The 16,029-nt window shown below is 41.9% G+C and overlaps 1 protein-coding gene across 5 annotated transcripts in view; it reads left to right on the top strand.

Annotated features, from left to right (window-relative positions):
- The first annotated feature begins 11,917 nt into the window (after nucleotides 1–11,917).
- Nucleotides 11,918–16,029, top strand: part of ADAM23 (ADAM metallopeptidase domain 23) — a 70,290-nt gene continuing 66,178 nt past the window's right edge. For 3 of the 5 annotated variants that reach the window (XM_064660591.1, XM_064660590.1, XM_064660592.1), the window contains exons 1-2: nucleotides 11,919–12,212; nucleotides 13,260–13,486. In XM_064660591.1, coding sequence (XP_064516661.1) covers nucleotides 12,059–12,212; nucleotides 13,260–13,486 — 381 coding nt within the window. In that variant the 5' untranslated portion in view covers nucleotides 11,919–12,058. Of the gene's footprint in view, nucleotides 12,213–13,259; nucleotides 13,487–16,029 lie in introns of all 5 variants that reach the window. The other 2 variants (XM_064660588.1, XM_064660589.1) reach the window with 2 other exon arrangements.

Here is a 16,029-nt window from a genome sequence, read left to right as displayed (position 1 = left end):
CCCTTCCAACCCGGATGATTCTATGATTCTATGATTGATTCTATGAAGCGAGAGGAAAGCTGGTATTTAAGTCTTAATTTAACGGTAAGTATTTAGTGCCTTGACACAGGACAAAGGTTGGCAGAGGCTGTATGTCATCTCTCTCGTCTGCTTCTTCTATTACTTGCATTAGGGGCTGCAGGTAGAGAAGCACTGAGATCCTGTTTTGCTCAACAGGAGGAAGATCCACATGTAGGGGTATAGCTAGTGAATTACTGTCGACTAAATATTTGGAAGTCCTTACTCCCAAGCTCTCCATGATTTACGTGGAGGATACCAACGTACCTGCTATCCAGCAATTCCAAATCCTGAGCTAGTGGAGTAGAGTCAGGTGTGGAGAAGTCTCTGTAATGATATCTGCCAGATCCTGAGCAGCTCAGCTTCTGAACAGGAGACATAGGCTCTTCCAGAACTGTAGCTCCATCCTCTTTGGTAGGCAACTGAAAAAAACCCAAGTCTGTTTTGCTCCAGACTGGAATGAAACAAAATGCAAGAATATATCAAAATCTGCCAAAAAATGAAATTACCTTTCTGCAGAGTACAGTTTATCTGTTGTTGTAACTTAAAATATTTTGGTGAAGGACGGTGTAACAAATGAGAGTTGAGAGAATGTGGGCCTCTCTTTCTCCAAGCCCTACAGCATTACTTTTTCCAACTAAATTTAGAAGTCTCTGTTTTATACTTCACAAACCTGTTCCAATTTTCCTATTCAGCAGGTTAATCATGAAACTATTTGCTGAATGAGTATGGATGTCATGAAGGTGATTTGTGAAATCTCTGAGAGCTTGCACTACTTGGCCATTTTTAACTACTAGTGTCAGTGTGCTCAAAGTTAAAATTTAAGATTCAGTAACATCACTCTCTGTGTCTTACTATGCTGTGTTGCATTTCTGCTTTTTCTTTTTGCATGATGCAAAAAAGTATTTTATTTTCAATGGAAAATTACTAAATTTCAAAATTGTGTATGGATATGTGCTTTGTGCTGTTTATATAGCAAAATGCTCTTGTGACATTGGCAAGGCATATTCGGCAGATGGTTGGGGAGAGTCTAATCCTTTCCCTCTTGGCACAAGGACTGCTAATTGTGCCTGGAGCAAAGAGCCTTCTAGATATTCAGCTGCTTTTCTTATTGGGGCAGAAATGTCTACTGGAGAAGGTAATGGAAAGATCTCCATGTAAATTCCTTGAGGACATCTTTACTGTAAAAAAAAAGGTAAGAAATCTCTACTATCTTCAAATGTCAATTGGAAAAGCAACAGGCCTTGCTGTCGGCCTAATGCAGATCATACCAAGGATTCATGCTGAGTGGAGCTTGGGTTTGGCAGGATAAGTGGGAAGAGATTACAACTGCTTCCATCAAAACAGTCAGTTTTCAGGGGAGGCAGCAAAGGATATCTCTATCTTCTCCTGACACAGCCATCTGAGACCCGTGAACGTGGTAGGAGGGTTACCAGATGAGCATTTGGCACTTCTTGTCTCATTATTTTAGTTCCATTGAATTGACAGTGAAACATTGAAGCAGAAGAGCCAGAAAGAGACCAGGAAAAACACCACTTGCCTGACACTGGAAAATCACTCAATGAAACCTGAGACATTCCACTGTGAAAGCAACCCAGAGAGCTCCTGTCCTCCAGGTCCTTCCAGAGCTGTTCAAATAGGGAAGACACCCCTAGTGCTGACCCAAAGTCTTGTTTGCAGCTGCCTCAATTCCAACAGTGACATGACAGGAAGCCAAGGAGTGGGAAAGACAAAAGAATACAGTGCTCACCCTAGCGCCTGCTGAGGCCTGGCTGCCCTTACCGAATTGCTACAGCTACTGAGCCCTTCTCTGCCCCTGCCCCACCACTCAGCACAGCAGTGAGCGTGAAAGGTGACCTGGCTGCAACAGTGAGTTTGATGTGGGGCTGCTCCTTCCTGATCTGGCTGGCAGCAAGGACTGGGAAAAGGCAGAGAGAAGCTGACTAGCATCTTCACTGGCAGTGAGATTTCCTCCAAAGGAGAGATGGCAGCGGGCCAGAGAAGGAGCTGAGTGCCTGACCCACATACCTACCTGTGAGCATGTGGTGGGGAGCCTTCTGGGCTGTTGGGAGGGAGCCAGTCACCTGAGGGCCTCCTTGTCTTTGTATTTCCAGCAAAGGCCTTCACATCCAAACCCTGCAGGTCTTGGGTGTGATGCTTAAGCACTTTTCCCTGTGTATCCTCGGAGTCTTTTACCCAGGAATTTACTCTGTCAAGCTGAGTCTCACCAAACAAGCCCCCCCATTCCCACCCAAACCTGTCCCCAGAAGGTGGATGCCACATGGCAACCTAGCATCTGGAGTTGCTTTGTGGCAGTAAGCCATCTGAGACAATTTCCCTGCCCACAGGTTACATGGGCAATATTGACCTGTTCTGGCTGGTATGGTGGCATTAGCCAAAAAGAAATCCCAAAGGAAGATTGTTATTTACCCAATATCTGTGCTTTTTAGAAGTTAAAATTGTTACTACCTGCTATTTGCCATCTTAATACTCTAAATATACCAGCTGCTAAAGCTTCTGTGCTGACTCTTTTCACTTGTCACTCGGTCTCATTTCTGCTCACAACCATACTGGGTTAAGCTCTCAGGTCCATTGCTCCTGACCTGTGCCACTGTTGCTGGGGGCCCTGCAAGGTGCAGCGCCAGGACTGTGGTGGGAGCAGCTGAGAGGCAAATGTGGCATTCCAAGCTGCAGTAACAAACTGGGAAATATGCTATCTGCACACTTGGATAGCGTTCCCCTGCAGTGTGAGCATGTTATTTCCTCAGTGACCTAGTTTTATGAATAAAAAAGTCTTCCCTCTTCATAACTATAGCAACAGAGAAGTCTATTAATGTTTGCCACTATAAAGGAAAGGTTACTGTGTCTTAATTTTACTAGGTTGCTTTAAAACCTATAAGATTTTATGGAAGTTGGAGATGGCTTGTGATCAGCTGTCAGTTCTATGTGCACGCTTCTTCGAGAAATGAGTCTGTAGGGATGACTCAGGCTTGGCAACAAAAGATGTTCCCTCAGTAGAAGTTACATCTGAAAATGTGAGACTGTTTCTTCATTGCTCTCTTAGAGAGGAGGGGAGGGGAAGATTGCTAGGATGATGATGAATATTTTAAATTTGAGCTCTCAGTTCAGCTTCATGACAGCTCATATCAGGCAAATAACATTTTCTACCCTGACTAAATAAGCAACTGGATAAGCATATTAGTGCTTCCAGTACAGATTCTAGTTTTGGCTTTTCAACTCGTTGCCTTCACACACATGTCTGGGACCAAAAAGGGTTCCAGAAACCTGCATTTAAATGTCACTAGAAGCTTATTAGTATGCTTATCTAAGCCAACACTGAGGGCTCTTACCGTATGCCCACATCTGTAAGGACTTCTCTTGCACTAGAAATTATTAAATGCACTTGAAAACCAGAGAGGTGCAGGTCCTAGGAGGTAACACTGATCTAGTTGTTGCTCTGCAGTGTAGATTGAGAATGTTGAATTTAAAACAATTAGGCTCAAGAAAATAGGGTCATTGTTTAGCTATCATAAAACAGGGTGATGTTGTGAACTGTACTGTTGAGTGGCCAAACTTCCTGAACCAGAAATAGAATTGCGCAGATTTCTTGTGGTTGTTACTTAGCAAAATAATACAAAAGAGATAATATAATTCTGATTACACTGTTTTTGTTCTAAGAATTTTTAAATTTTTTTATTACAGTGACGCCCCTTGTTCCTATCCTTTCAGCTGTTGTTATTTCCATCCTAATGTTTGTAGGTGGTATAATGTTGTGAAATACTTTTGTGTTGCTTAAACAGTCATCAAATGAATGGATGGCAAAGACTACTTAGAAGTAGTTTTCTCTTCTAAAAGAAAAGTCAATTTATCTATAAGCAGAGTGAGGAAAAAGGGGCATTTTGTGCTCAGCAGGATCTCTTTGGTAAATGGAAATTTCAAGGATTATGCAACTATGTTGGAGAGCAACATAAATTTTGGGATGGGGCTAAAATAATGTTTAATAAAAAGAGGCAGAAAAGCACTCTCCAGTGGGAAAGGCCTTGAATTACCTTTGGCTGTCAGAGGTCAGATTGTCCTTTGGACTGTGCAGTTAATCTGCTTTGTACCTTTGGGCATGTTTCCTGCTGTTTAATGCTTCAATCCATCAAGCTCTGCCAGTTGAAGCATATTTGTTTATTTATTTAAGAAATTATTTTGCAATCCAAGCTCCACATGAGGTATCAGCACATGAGAACAGTAATAAAAATTAGGAATAATTCAAGTTTCTGTGAGTAAATACTTTAATTTGCAGTCCTATGATCCAATTTTTGTGTATGCATTTGATATGAGAATAGGTTTTGGTCTGAAATGCAATTTAGTCAGCAGTGAGCTTTTTGGTTTGTTTTTGTTTCTATTTTTTTTGGTTCTTGTTCAGGCACTCGATGCTCGTAATGCTTTGATTATCAGCAAACTGGTCCCTTTCAGCTACAAGTAGGAGCAGCTAATTTTCTGGAGTTGCTTGCAATAAGCAAATATTTTCTGCTGCAAGTTAATGCACTCCTACGGTTTTCTTCATATTTATGTGAAATTCTTTAACTGTGATATTGTAGATGGTGCAACTAAACCTTCATTGGAGGTATGAACTGCTTTTGGAGACATCTCACACTGAGCAGTAGCTGGCACTTGTGTGCACACAGACAACAGTGCCATGCCCCTTTTGCTCATCTGCAGCGAGAAGTAGTTTTGGCATTGTTATGCATTGAAGCCTTTGGCTTCTCAAGGCAACAACCTTGAGAAAGGAAGTGACCTCTTTCCTTATTTATGGGACTTCTGGTGCCCACATGTAAAAAACAGGATGAAGAGATGAGAAATTGAAAAGTGGTTAATGTTGGAGCATTTCTTAGCCATAAGGTATGGATGGAATTAAGAGAGAAAAGCAAATTGATTATTTCCTCATAAGAAGCAATTTTCTAAGTAATAACAGAAAAAGTTGATTTTGAACTATGAATTTTGAATAATAAACCTGTTCTTGGCAGAGAGGAGTATAGGAAAACTAGCACTTTTTCAATCATGCTACATTTCCATAGTAACAACAAATAATAATGTGTGTTTAAACTTATGGTTAGCTAGTGGGATAAGCAATTCCAGAAAATCATGGGGAACATATGCTTATAAAGAAATAATAAGATCTTTGAAGGGTGACTAAGTGTGAGTTCATGTGGGTGAGAGGAAAAATGGAAGCAGCGGGGTAGAGAACATAATTTCACATCCTTCATGGGATATGGACAATCCACATGGTCAGGCTGTGTGTGGCTCCTGTGGGTGTGAGAGAAGAGTATCCACTTCCATGTTTGTGAGGACTTGGAAATCTAAAAATTTGTGGCTGGGATTTTTGTCCAGAAAATTAACAAGAAGCCTGAGGGGTTCATGCTACATTTGGAAAAGACTGTTTGAGTCTTATTTGCATTTGTACAAAGATGATAAAGCAGAAGAAGCAAACCCCTGAAGTATCTACTGCATTATAGCACTGGCAGCTTGAGTCCAGTAAAATATTATTGGACTGTAATTTTCTGTGCTTTGGGAGACTGAAAATCTACTCAATCTTCCATAGGAAGCAAGAAAATGCTTAAGGAACTAACAGCAGAAGTTAGGCAAAACATTCGCTAGGATCTGTGCATAATTTTGATGCAATGTTACAAAACATCCGTGTTGATGTTACCAGATGCTCTCTTTGGCAGATATATCATGAGAATGACCAAATCTGTGACTGACCTCTTTAAAATTTGGGAATCCATAGGTCCAGACCGATTGGTGGGAAAAAGGTAAGAGAGGACCTTCTTTGGTTGTATATAAAATGTGTAAGGATATTAGTTTAGCAGGTCTTTGGTGTGGGGATCATAACACACTAATCTGTGAACCACGTCCAACACTGCAAGTTGTTTATGTGAGAAAAATGTATTTTATAACTCAAAAGTGTTGGGGACACCCTAGGATGTCAGTACAACAGTTTGATAATACTTTGCACTGATTTTTCTTAAAGGTTCAGGCCATCTCTCTAGAGAAACTATGATTAAATGTTTTAGGCTTTCTGAGGAATCAGTGCCAAAGCCTAGATACAACCTCAAATAGAAATCTTTCAAGATAGCATGTTTTATGTCTGATTCATCTCTATGCCTAATTAGGAAAGAAGCTGGGAAACTGGTCCAAATTTGTCTGTGAAGAAAAGGCAGGATGCCTAATTGGATATAACAGTTTCTAGGGTTTTTTTTTCCCCCTGTTTCGTAGAGCTGCATTTTATAGAAACACCAGGATTTTCCCCATCTGATGAGCATTGCTGCTTCTCAGCATTTTTACCTACCTTTTATAGCTTAGGATCACAGCAGTGATGACACCAGCATCAGGACAGGTGTCTCTGCTGAATTCAGGTCTGTATAGAAGACAAGACTGTGTACCTGAGCAGCACCTCAACACTTGCCTATTATTGAAGGAAAAATATATTTATTTTTGGGTGAACATTAGAAAAGAAACTATAACACCTTTAAATTCTGCATGTCCGTGCCCAGTGAACCATATTCCAAGTAGTAGTAGCTATAGGCAGTAAGCTCCTTTTCCCAAGGAGGTTTAATAGCTCAAACATGCATTGTACTGCCATGGCTATATTCCTTCTGCTTCTCAAGCTAATGCAGCCTTTTCCTCTTTGGGGCCTCTCTGTGCTGAGAGATGTTTTCAACTTTAGTCTCATGAAATTTTCACCTACCACTTGGGCTTAGATGCTGTGAGCATTGGGAGCCTGGTCATTTTTACCAACAGGGGGAACAAGCTATTAGTGCTAGCGTTGGCATGAGAACAAATGGGTTTCTGTTGGGCATGAATAAATTTAGGCTTGGAAGTAGGAGGATTTACTTAGTGATTCTAACCATGAGCTTATGAAACAGCTTTCCAGTGGTAGTAGAAGGGCAAAACCCCCAATTACTTTTAAATACAATGTATGGACTGTACAATGGATAGCCAGTGGTAGCTGGGGACTGCACTTGATGACTCCAGAGATCTCTTGCAGTCCTCTTCTGCCCTGTACAAGCGTGTCAGAGAATGAATGACGACATCTTCCCTTCCCTTTCCAAAGGTGCTCTGGAATAGCTGCAATCTAGCTTTTTTAGAACCTACCACTCGGAAATGTTTGATCAGCTGTGGCAAGTCTTTGGGATATGAACTCAATGTATTTATTTTGAAGGATATAAAAATCAAAGTACATATTTAAGTAAGATTTCCCCTGCCACCCCATCTTACTTTCCTGACATTGCTTTTACATTTTACCTCACAAAAGTGAAACAAGCTAGCAAGAAGGAGGCTGCTGTCACAGCCACAGTTAAAAGTGCTTGCTTATCAGAAGAGCAGCATTTTTTTTCCTGCTGGTGGCATATGTTTTACTTGCTAAGTATATCTGTATTAGAACAGTTGACAATTGTGTTCTAGGTAACCTCACTGACCAGCATGTTTCTGCTGCTGCCCTATCTCTCAGTAATAATTTGGACAATATGGTGAATAATTGGAGCTTTTAGTATCATAATATTTCCATTGATGGCATAAACCCTCACTGCAGTATCTTGTATGAAATTACCTATATGTGGTTGTTTAAACACTTCTGAGGAATCCTACTAAACAGCTTGTAAAATCCTTTGCCTATGAATGCTTAGTTAATTATACAAGAGGACACGGTGAATTAATTGTGAAATTAGTCTGTCATGGTTTGTTCAAAATAATTTTTCCTGCAATCAGAATTAAATTATTGATGCCGAGTTGCACCTGGATACAACTTGAACTGCAATTAATGAACCTTCTGACCCATTTGATATTAGCAGCCCAGCTGTGTTCCCTTTCCTTTCCTGCTGAACATTGGTAAGATATATTCTTTTTATAATCTTACTTTCTTCACTTGACCTCAACCTTAACATTTCACAGGGGTGAGGGGAGGGGGCTGGTAAGTATATCCTAATTACTGTGTATAATCTACCCTGAAGTGGAACATAGAGTACTCGCAAAAGAGTTCATTTGGGCAGTACCTCTGGTGAACAGAGTTATTAATGATGATGTGTACACAGATCTTGGTAAATGAGTGACAGTTCTGAGAGAAAACTGGAATTTTTACTGTATTTTATTTTATAGTATTACTGTGTTTAAAATAGTGTTATGCCCAATATTGTACATAGTTACACTATTGTACATGGAGGGGAAAACTGGGTTTAGTGCTCTGTTGAACTACAAAGTAAGTAAGGAGAAAGCTCTTCCTCCTGAAGTGCATTAGGTTGAAATAAAGAAGATGAAAAAGTGAAGACTAATGGAAACCCGGTTCTGTTAGATCTACAGTTTGAAAAGTGATGCTTGCTTCTGAAGAATCTAGAGTCAATGCTCTGTTTCCTGAACCTGTCTTTTGCATTTTTCACATTACTGTATCACTTACTGCTTTCTCCCCACACACCCCCTCAGTTGCTAAAAAGTATTTAAAGAACCTAAAAGAAACAGAATAAACGAAAAGTACTTATTTTTATGACTGAATACTGGTTTGCTGCTGCATTGTTAGGTGGTGGGATGTGTAGCAAGAGATGGTCTTATAATTAAAAAAAGTATTCTAACAGCCCTTCAAATAGCAATATTCTCTCACTCTACTGACTGAGGAACCCTTTGAGAATAGCTGAACATGACGAATCGGTGAGTATTCAAACATGTATGATTAAGAAAAGAAGTTATACTAATGCAATGCATTGTTCATTGCAATTATCAGGTTTTCTTCTAAGTATAAATTATCCATACTTACACTGCATATGATATAAAGTAAAGAAATATGGGTGACATGAAGTTTCAGTTCAGCTTTGTCTTAGCCGTTAACCTCCTGTTGAGAAACAGAGAATGGATACCACAGATTACAGGTTATGTGGATTAGTTATGTGCCAGCTAATGAGGGTCTATTGTTAAATGTCCCCTATGTAATTACTGCTTTTTAGACTTGCAGTGTGCTTGGTACCCCTCCTAGAGCTCTTAGATTTCTTCTGTTATTTACAGCACTGGTGGGGTTATTTGCTACTGCAAATAAAAAGGAAATTTCTCTTAACAGCGATCTGTAATTTTGTCCTGTGTCTGTACAGCACAGAGCACAGCAGGTCATTGGCCTACGGCTGAGCCTGCTAGTGCTACAGTAATATGAATAAATCATAATCAGACGTGACTACTCCCCTTCCTTGAGAGCAGAGTTCAGCAATGGCTGCTTCTGCTGTGCTCTTTGTGCTGCCTGCTCCCCATGGCATTTGTACCCTTCATCGCCTGAGGTCAGTCAGGAGCTGCCCAATTGGTGTCACCTGTTATTACCAAAGTGACTGACTATGCTAGTGCTGCTATGATAATCCACGCTTCTGGTATTTTGTTTTCAGACATCTGCAGTGCAATCTATCTGGGATTATTTCATAGTGGCTTTCAAACTTGAAAGCAAGTTTAAAGAAAAAAAACAACAACACAAAAAGCAGCTGTCATTCCTAGTGGGGTACTTCATCTTGAGCTGATTATGCTCGGTGAACTGCATATGACCATCTGAAGGTTTGTAGCAGGTTTATGAGGCACAGCTTGAACTACATGCCCAGGGCCTGAGAGACTAGGCATGTCTGCTTTATATGGTTATTCAGGTTATTACTTCTGCTGCAGGCTTGTATGTGAGTTAAAAGAACTTTAGAAAATCTTTACCCTAGACAACCTTGGTAGAAAGAGGCAATCATTATTTCCTCCTCTCAAAATCTGGCCACCAAAATTAAGAACTGATTTTTTCAGAGCAGATGTTTCTAGCATTCGTTGTTGCTAGTCTAGGGTTTTTTTTCATGTGTAGTGAAAGTTAGTTTCTGGATTTCTTTTCTTAACTGCATGATCATTCTACTCTTTTGTTCTTTGCTCTAAAATATTTTTTAATTGTATTTATTTATTTTAGATCTAGCTGCACCGACATAACTGATCCTTTGATCTGTTTATATGTTTATGGGAAGAAACAGGAGCTGCTGTTGGTTGAAATGTTCTAGTGATATGTAATGATGAAGAACAGCTGGCCTGGGTGGGCTGCATGGAAAATGTCTGGGAACATGAGTCTTAAGGGAGACCATTTTATATAGAAAATTGATCCAGCTTTCTCCCTAGACCAAGAGAAATCCTAAGGGACGTTTTCTGTTCTTTTTCACACCTGGCCATCCCATGGGTCTGTCCCTTCTATGTGTTTGTCTGCTGTCACACACCTAGATTTGAGTTTCTAGAAGCAGCATCTATTTGCCCAGCATGAGAACTCAGAATTAACTTTTTAAAAAAGGAATAACACTACTGCTATGAAGTAGTCTGCATTGTAGTTTTGATCTGCTTATATTTTTTGAAATTAAAAATTATAATTAATTCAGGCTGGAATGTAGAGAAAATTATGCGAAACAGAAAATTCCTATCTTCCTGGAAATCCATGTGGTATACACTCAGATTAAAAAGAATAAAAATACAAAGCAATATCCAGAAAAAAAAAAAAAAGGAGAAACATCTTTATTTCCTCAGCAGCAAGACTTTCACCAAAATGAAACATATCTATTCTTGGATATTAGAATTCTGCTGGGCAAAATGTTTGCTAAGAACTCCATATCTAAACTTGTCTCTGAACTCTGGTTTTCTGATTCCTTAAGTCATGGAATGAATACAAAGCAGCAGATTCCTCTTCTCATATCTCTTCGAAGTTATTTTTATCTTTGCAACTATTCTTCATATTGGTGGTTCACCCCAGGCATGCTGGACTGAAGTATGAGAGGTACTATTCACTGCACAGAAACGCACTAATCCTTCTGTTCATGGTCCAGGCTGTCTGCTGCTGAATACAGCAGGCCAGAGCAGATTTACACCAGGTCACAATCTGACTATGCACCTCACTGCAGTCCTTCTCTTTGTTTATTGTACACTTGTCCATTTTCTTTGTCAATATACGCACAGTTTTTTTGGTAACATTTGATTCTCACCTCCACACCCACTTAATTGCAGGTTGGCTGCAGTCTGTAAGGATGAGTGGGGTCACAGGGACTGAAGAAGTGAGAGGGTGGGATGCCAACTATGAGCTGGAGACGTTGGGAGGGAGGGGAGGGGAGCCTGGAGCTCCACAAAACGCTTGGAGCAGGAGCTGTTCCTGGGAAGGGTCCCTTGCCTCCCTCTGTAGCAGCTGGGGCCTGCCAGCTGTGAAATGGCTCATTTGCAGAACCGCCCGAGGCGAGGCGACCCGCCTGGCCCTGCTCTCGGAAGAACAAGCTGACCCCGTCACTGTTTCACGGCTCCGGACCCTCCTCCCAACTTTCCTCAGGGCTGCCGGATTTCAAAGTAACTTCACTCTGCGCTAAAGCTCTTTAAAATAATTCCCAAGCCGGGCTGTTCGCAGCCGTGCACGCCGCGGGGACGGGTGCCCCAGCGGTACCGCCCGGGGAGTCGCGGACCCGCTCCTGGCTGCCGGTTCAGCCCGTCCAGGCGCACCCGCGGGACCCCACGGCCGGGAGCGGCTTCTGCGCGCAGCTGGCGGCGGTCACCCCGCGGGCGGGCGGCACCACCTGGCTTCTCGGCGGGACCCGTGACGGGCGAGGCGCGCCCCGCCCCATCCCATCCCATCCCATCCCATCCCATCCCATCCCATCCCATCCCATCCCATCCCATCCCATCCCGGTGCGCGGTCACGGCGATCCCCTCGGCAGCACATCGGACAGCGGCGGCCGCGCGGACCCGCCCGGCCTCGTGCGCGCGTGCGCGGGGCCGCGGGGCCGGAGGCGGGCGCGGAAGGTGCGCGCGCTGCGCCGCCCGCCCGCCTCCGCGCTGAGGTGCCGGCGCTGTCCCTCACGGCGGCGGCGGCGGTGGCAGGAGCCGGACGGGCGGTGCTGCCGCGGGGACCCGCCCGCCCCGCTCCGCCCGCGCCCCCCGGGCACTGCCCGCCGGCCGTGAGGGCTGTGCCGCGCTGCCCCCCCGCCCCGGGGCGCTATGAGCCATGAAGCCGCCCGGCAGCATCTCCCTGCGGCAGCCTGGCTGCGGTGGCCGCTGCCGCCCCGCGCTCCTGCCGCTCCTCGGCCGCCTCGTCTCGCTGCTCCTGCTCCTCCATGGCTCCTCCTGTCCCCGGGCCCGCGCGGCTGCGGCGGCCGCCGGTGGGTATGGTGGGGGTGTGTATGTGTGTGTGTGTGTGTGTGTGTGTGTGTGCGTGAGATGTCTGCGGGCCCCCTGGCAACATCCATTTACCCTCAACCATCCTTTCATCCCTCCCCGCTTCCAGCTTTAGTGTACGTGTCTGCCGGCGTGTGTAAACCCGGGGCTCGGCTAATATTCCCTTGGTTTGCTTGCACGAAAGAGAGGTACGTGCGGTGCCGGTGCTGCAGTGTGTTGGGCAGGGATGCTGTGCGTGGACAGCCGCCGCTGAGGGATGCGACACAAAAAGCTGGGGTGGGCTTTGTGTGTGTCACGGCGCGTGTGGACGGGGATCTGCTAATTTGTCAGTTCGGGATCGGATTTTCTTGCGTTGCTTTGTTGTTTATTTGCTGTTGATAGCACGTAGATGACATGTGGAAGGTGAATGTAGCCGGTCTGTGCATCGTGTTATTACTGTTATTACACTGCTGTTACGTTGTAATATTGTTATATTGTTACATTGTGTTGATTGGCTGTATCTTGAAATTTTAATGAGGAGGGATACAGGATTTCGTTTTAAAAGCTGCTACCGAAGAAAAGAGCTCTTGTCAAAGTTAAAAGAAGTAGAAATCAATTCACCTTACATAATAGGAAGTTTAGCATTCAGTGCACATGGAGTCTGAATTCAGTTTGTCGTAGAAACATGGGGAGTATTCTTAGCCTTTTGTAGATTTTTTTTTTTTTTTTTTAGTGAGAGAATTTAGCTGTCAAAAAAGGTGTAGGGCTTAACTACATATCCATTAAGGGTTTTTTGGAGGTTGGGAGGCGTTAAAATATTTATAATCTGTGTATGCATATGATAATATACATGCAATAAAATGATTTCAGAAAGAACGTTATTTATTTAATGTGTGAAAAATGAATCGATCTAGCTCAATGAGTAAGCTATCTTTTTGTTTGCTTGAGTGATTAGTAAAATGTTAGAAAACTGCAAGCAAATATGTAGCTTTTTAATGGAAATAAACACATTCTGCCATCTAAATTATGGCTGGCATATCTTTCTTCCTCAGGCCTGCATTGGAATGAAACAGCAAGCGGTATAGAGGGAGAACTGGCAGATGAAGAGAATACATTTCAACAGAGTAACAGCAGTAACAGTAAAAATAACAGCTACAGCAATGCAATACAGAAAGAAATCACACTGCCTTCAAGACTAATCTATTACATCAACAAAGACTCTGAGACCCCTTACCATATCCTCGATACTAGGGCAAGGCACCAGCAGAAACATGACAAGGTAGAGTAAAAAGAGGCTCATCTGCAGAATTTTCAAAACAGTGATGTGTGGTGTGGAACTGTGTGTGTTTAAGTCTGTAGATCTTTGAGACTTAGTGGTGGTCCTTACCACCATTTTTAGGAATTAAAGGAGGACACGTAATTAAAGCAAGAGTGTAATTTCCCTTGTGTTAACATAAAAATAATTATTTTCAATTTCAGGATGGTTCAGAAGCTGAACTGTAGATAAAACGAATGGGAATTATGCAAATTTGACTTGTCTGATCAGCACAGATTCTGGTGTTTTCACTTCTGGTATACCATCATCAACAAAATGCTTCTTCCCAAATAGCTCTAGACTGCAGAAATGCCTGCACAGGGAGATTCTTTAGAATCCTGAACTTGCAGCATGAGTTGCTTAGCTTTGGGTGTACCATGCACTGCCTAATAAATGCAGTATTAGTTTCCTGCTAGTGTATGACCACTGAAGACCACTGTAAAGTGTTACCATTTTTTGTCAAATAATACCCTCATTCTTAATTTTTAATGACAAGATCTAATATTCCATTTTGAACAGATGCAGATAGTAAGTTGTTTGTTGGGTTTTTTTCTGAAATTGTGTGGAATTGAACAACCCTTGGCTTTGTGGAATAACTTGGTAACAAAGTAAATGTGTCTAAACTATATGACTCAGGATGTACCCTTTAGAATGATTCCATCCTATTTTTATGAATTTTTATTTAAAAAATTAATTCCTTCCTCCAGGATAAAAGGTAAATTGAAGGTAAAGATGGTTTGAATAGGAAGAGATTACCATGGTAGACAAGAGACAGCAATGCAGATCAGTGTGTATGGTATTACTGAAGGACTTAGCTATAATGGAGTTCCTACCTGTTAAATTGCATTTCTCTTGAAATTTTAAACAATGAATTTAATATGCATTATATATGCTTTTGTTGATATTGATTATGTGCCATTTAAGATGTGGAATTAATATGGAGGCACTGAATAATCTTTGAAAAAGAAAAGATGAGATAGTTGTATAGTTTTGAGGTTTTAAAAGGAAGAGGGGTTTCTTCCTAGCTTATTGTTACATGGATACCACTATGTGCCTTTGGCTGCATGTAAAAACACCAATATGTTATGGATGGCATAGAAAAGCTGTTTGATTGTTGGAAACGATCAAGATACCTAAGAGAATACTACATGCAGAACTAATACCCCTTTGAAGTGAGACCAGTTTTTAAAATACACTTAAAACACTAGGGGCTTGCTGTTCCTCTCTTTGGAGATGGGTGTGGGAAGAAAGGAATTTACAAGTGCTTGCAGACCTGCCTTTGGGAATAATTCTTCCTCCGTGTTTCTAGATGTGTTTTTTTGTTGGGAAGCCATAGAGGAGAACATCCACCAATCTCTTCGTTTACCCAGCACTGCCCACAAGAATGTTGCTGCCATTGCCTATCCTTCCTATGCCCTACCTTGTATCTACCTGTTGGGGTAAAGCTCTGCAGAAATCGGTGCTGACAGAATGGGTATTGATTTCCTTGAGCATGCTTGCTGCTGAGTATTCTGTAAAGTGGATCTTCTTTCTACTCACTGTGTCCCTTTTAAGCATAGGGAACGCTAACGCTGCAGTTTTTCCCCGCAGAAGGGTTCTTTAATCTCGAGTCTTTATGGAGAGTGACACTATGTTGACTTCATTCTTCTGGAATGAAATTTCTATTGTTTTGATCCATTTAATAGAAGGAAAGGGTGGATTATGTTCATTGTCTGGATGGATTTTTGCATGTCTTGCTTCCAGATCATCATACTTGACACCCTCACCCCGAACTTGCATCTTGTGCCTTTCCTTGCATGAAGCAATTTCTTTGCCCTTTCTTCTATTTTACCAGTAATATAATAACAAATATTTTGTTCTGTTTTAGTTATTTTGTTCTGTTTACTATAACCTTCTCTGTGGAGCAATAATTTGGGACAGAGGAAAGTCTGCCAAAGGTGTAAAACAAAAACAACCCAAGCAACCCATAAACAAAATAGAATGCAATTGACTGTGAAAGATACACGAGGGTTTTGATTTAGGGGGAGGATTTTTTTAGTGCTTGCTTTTATCCTTTCCCAGAGTTAAAATAGATGCTCTATTGTAATAAGTCCTGCTTGTGAGATTTTGATTACTTCCACATTGATAATAAATAGCCAAAATACCTTTATAGTTAGGTAAAGGTCTATTTAGGATTGATTTTTTCTTTCTTTTTTTTTTTTTTAGCATGGGAAAAAAGTAAAGACAGATATGATGGCCTGATATATGGATACAGTGGACAGTTGAGGGGAAAAAATACCATTTTTTCTTCTTTTACTGTTCTTGTGGATCTACTCCCTAAGTATGGATATTATTCAGTAGATGCCTCTCTGTGGAACTTCACTATGGTGGCCAGAATAATATGTCATATGTCTAGTTAATGGGATTAGGCCTGAATGCCTCAGAAATGCTGAGTCACTATGAGGAGAGAGTGAGAGTAGAGGAAATTGTGTGCATGTGGAAAGGAAGTAAAGCTAGGAATATATAGT

The sequence above is a fragment of the Pseudopipra pipra genome, chromosome 7, assembly GCF_036250125.1.
Source record: "Pseudopipra pipra isolate bDixPip1 chromosome 7, bDixPip1.hap1, whole genome shotgun sequence".
Classification (NCBI taxonomy): Eukaryota; Metazoa; Chordata; class Aves; order Passeriformes; family Pipridae; genus Pseudopipra; species Pseudopipra pipra.
Note: the sequence above shows the minus strand (reverse complement) of the source record. Positions and strands in the feature narration are given on the sequence as shown.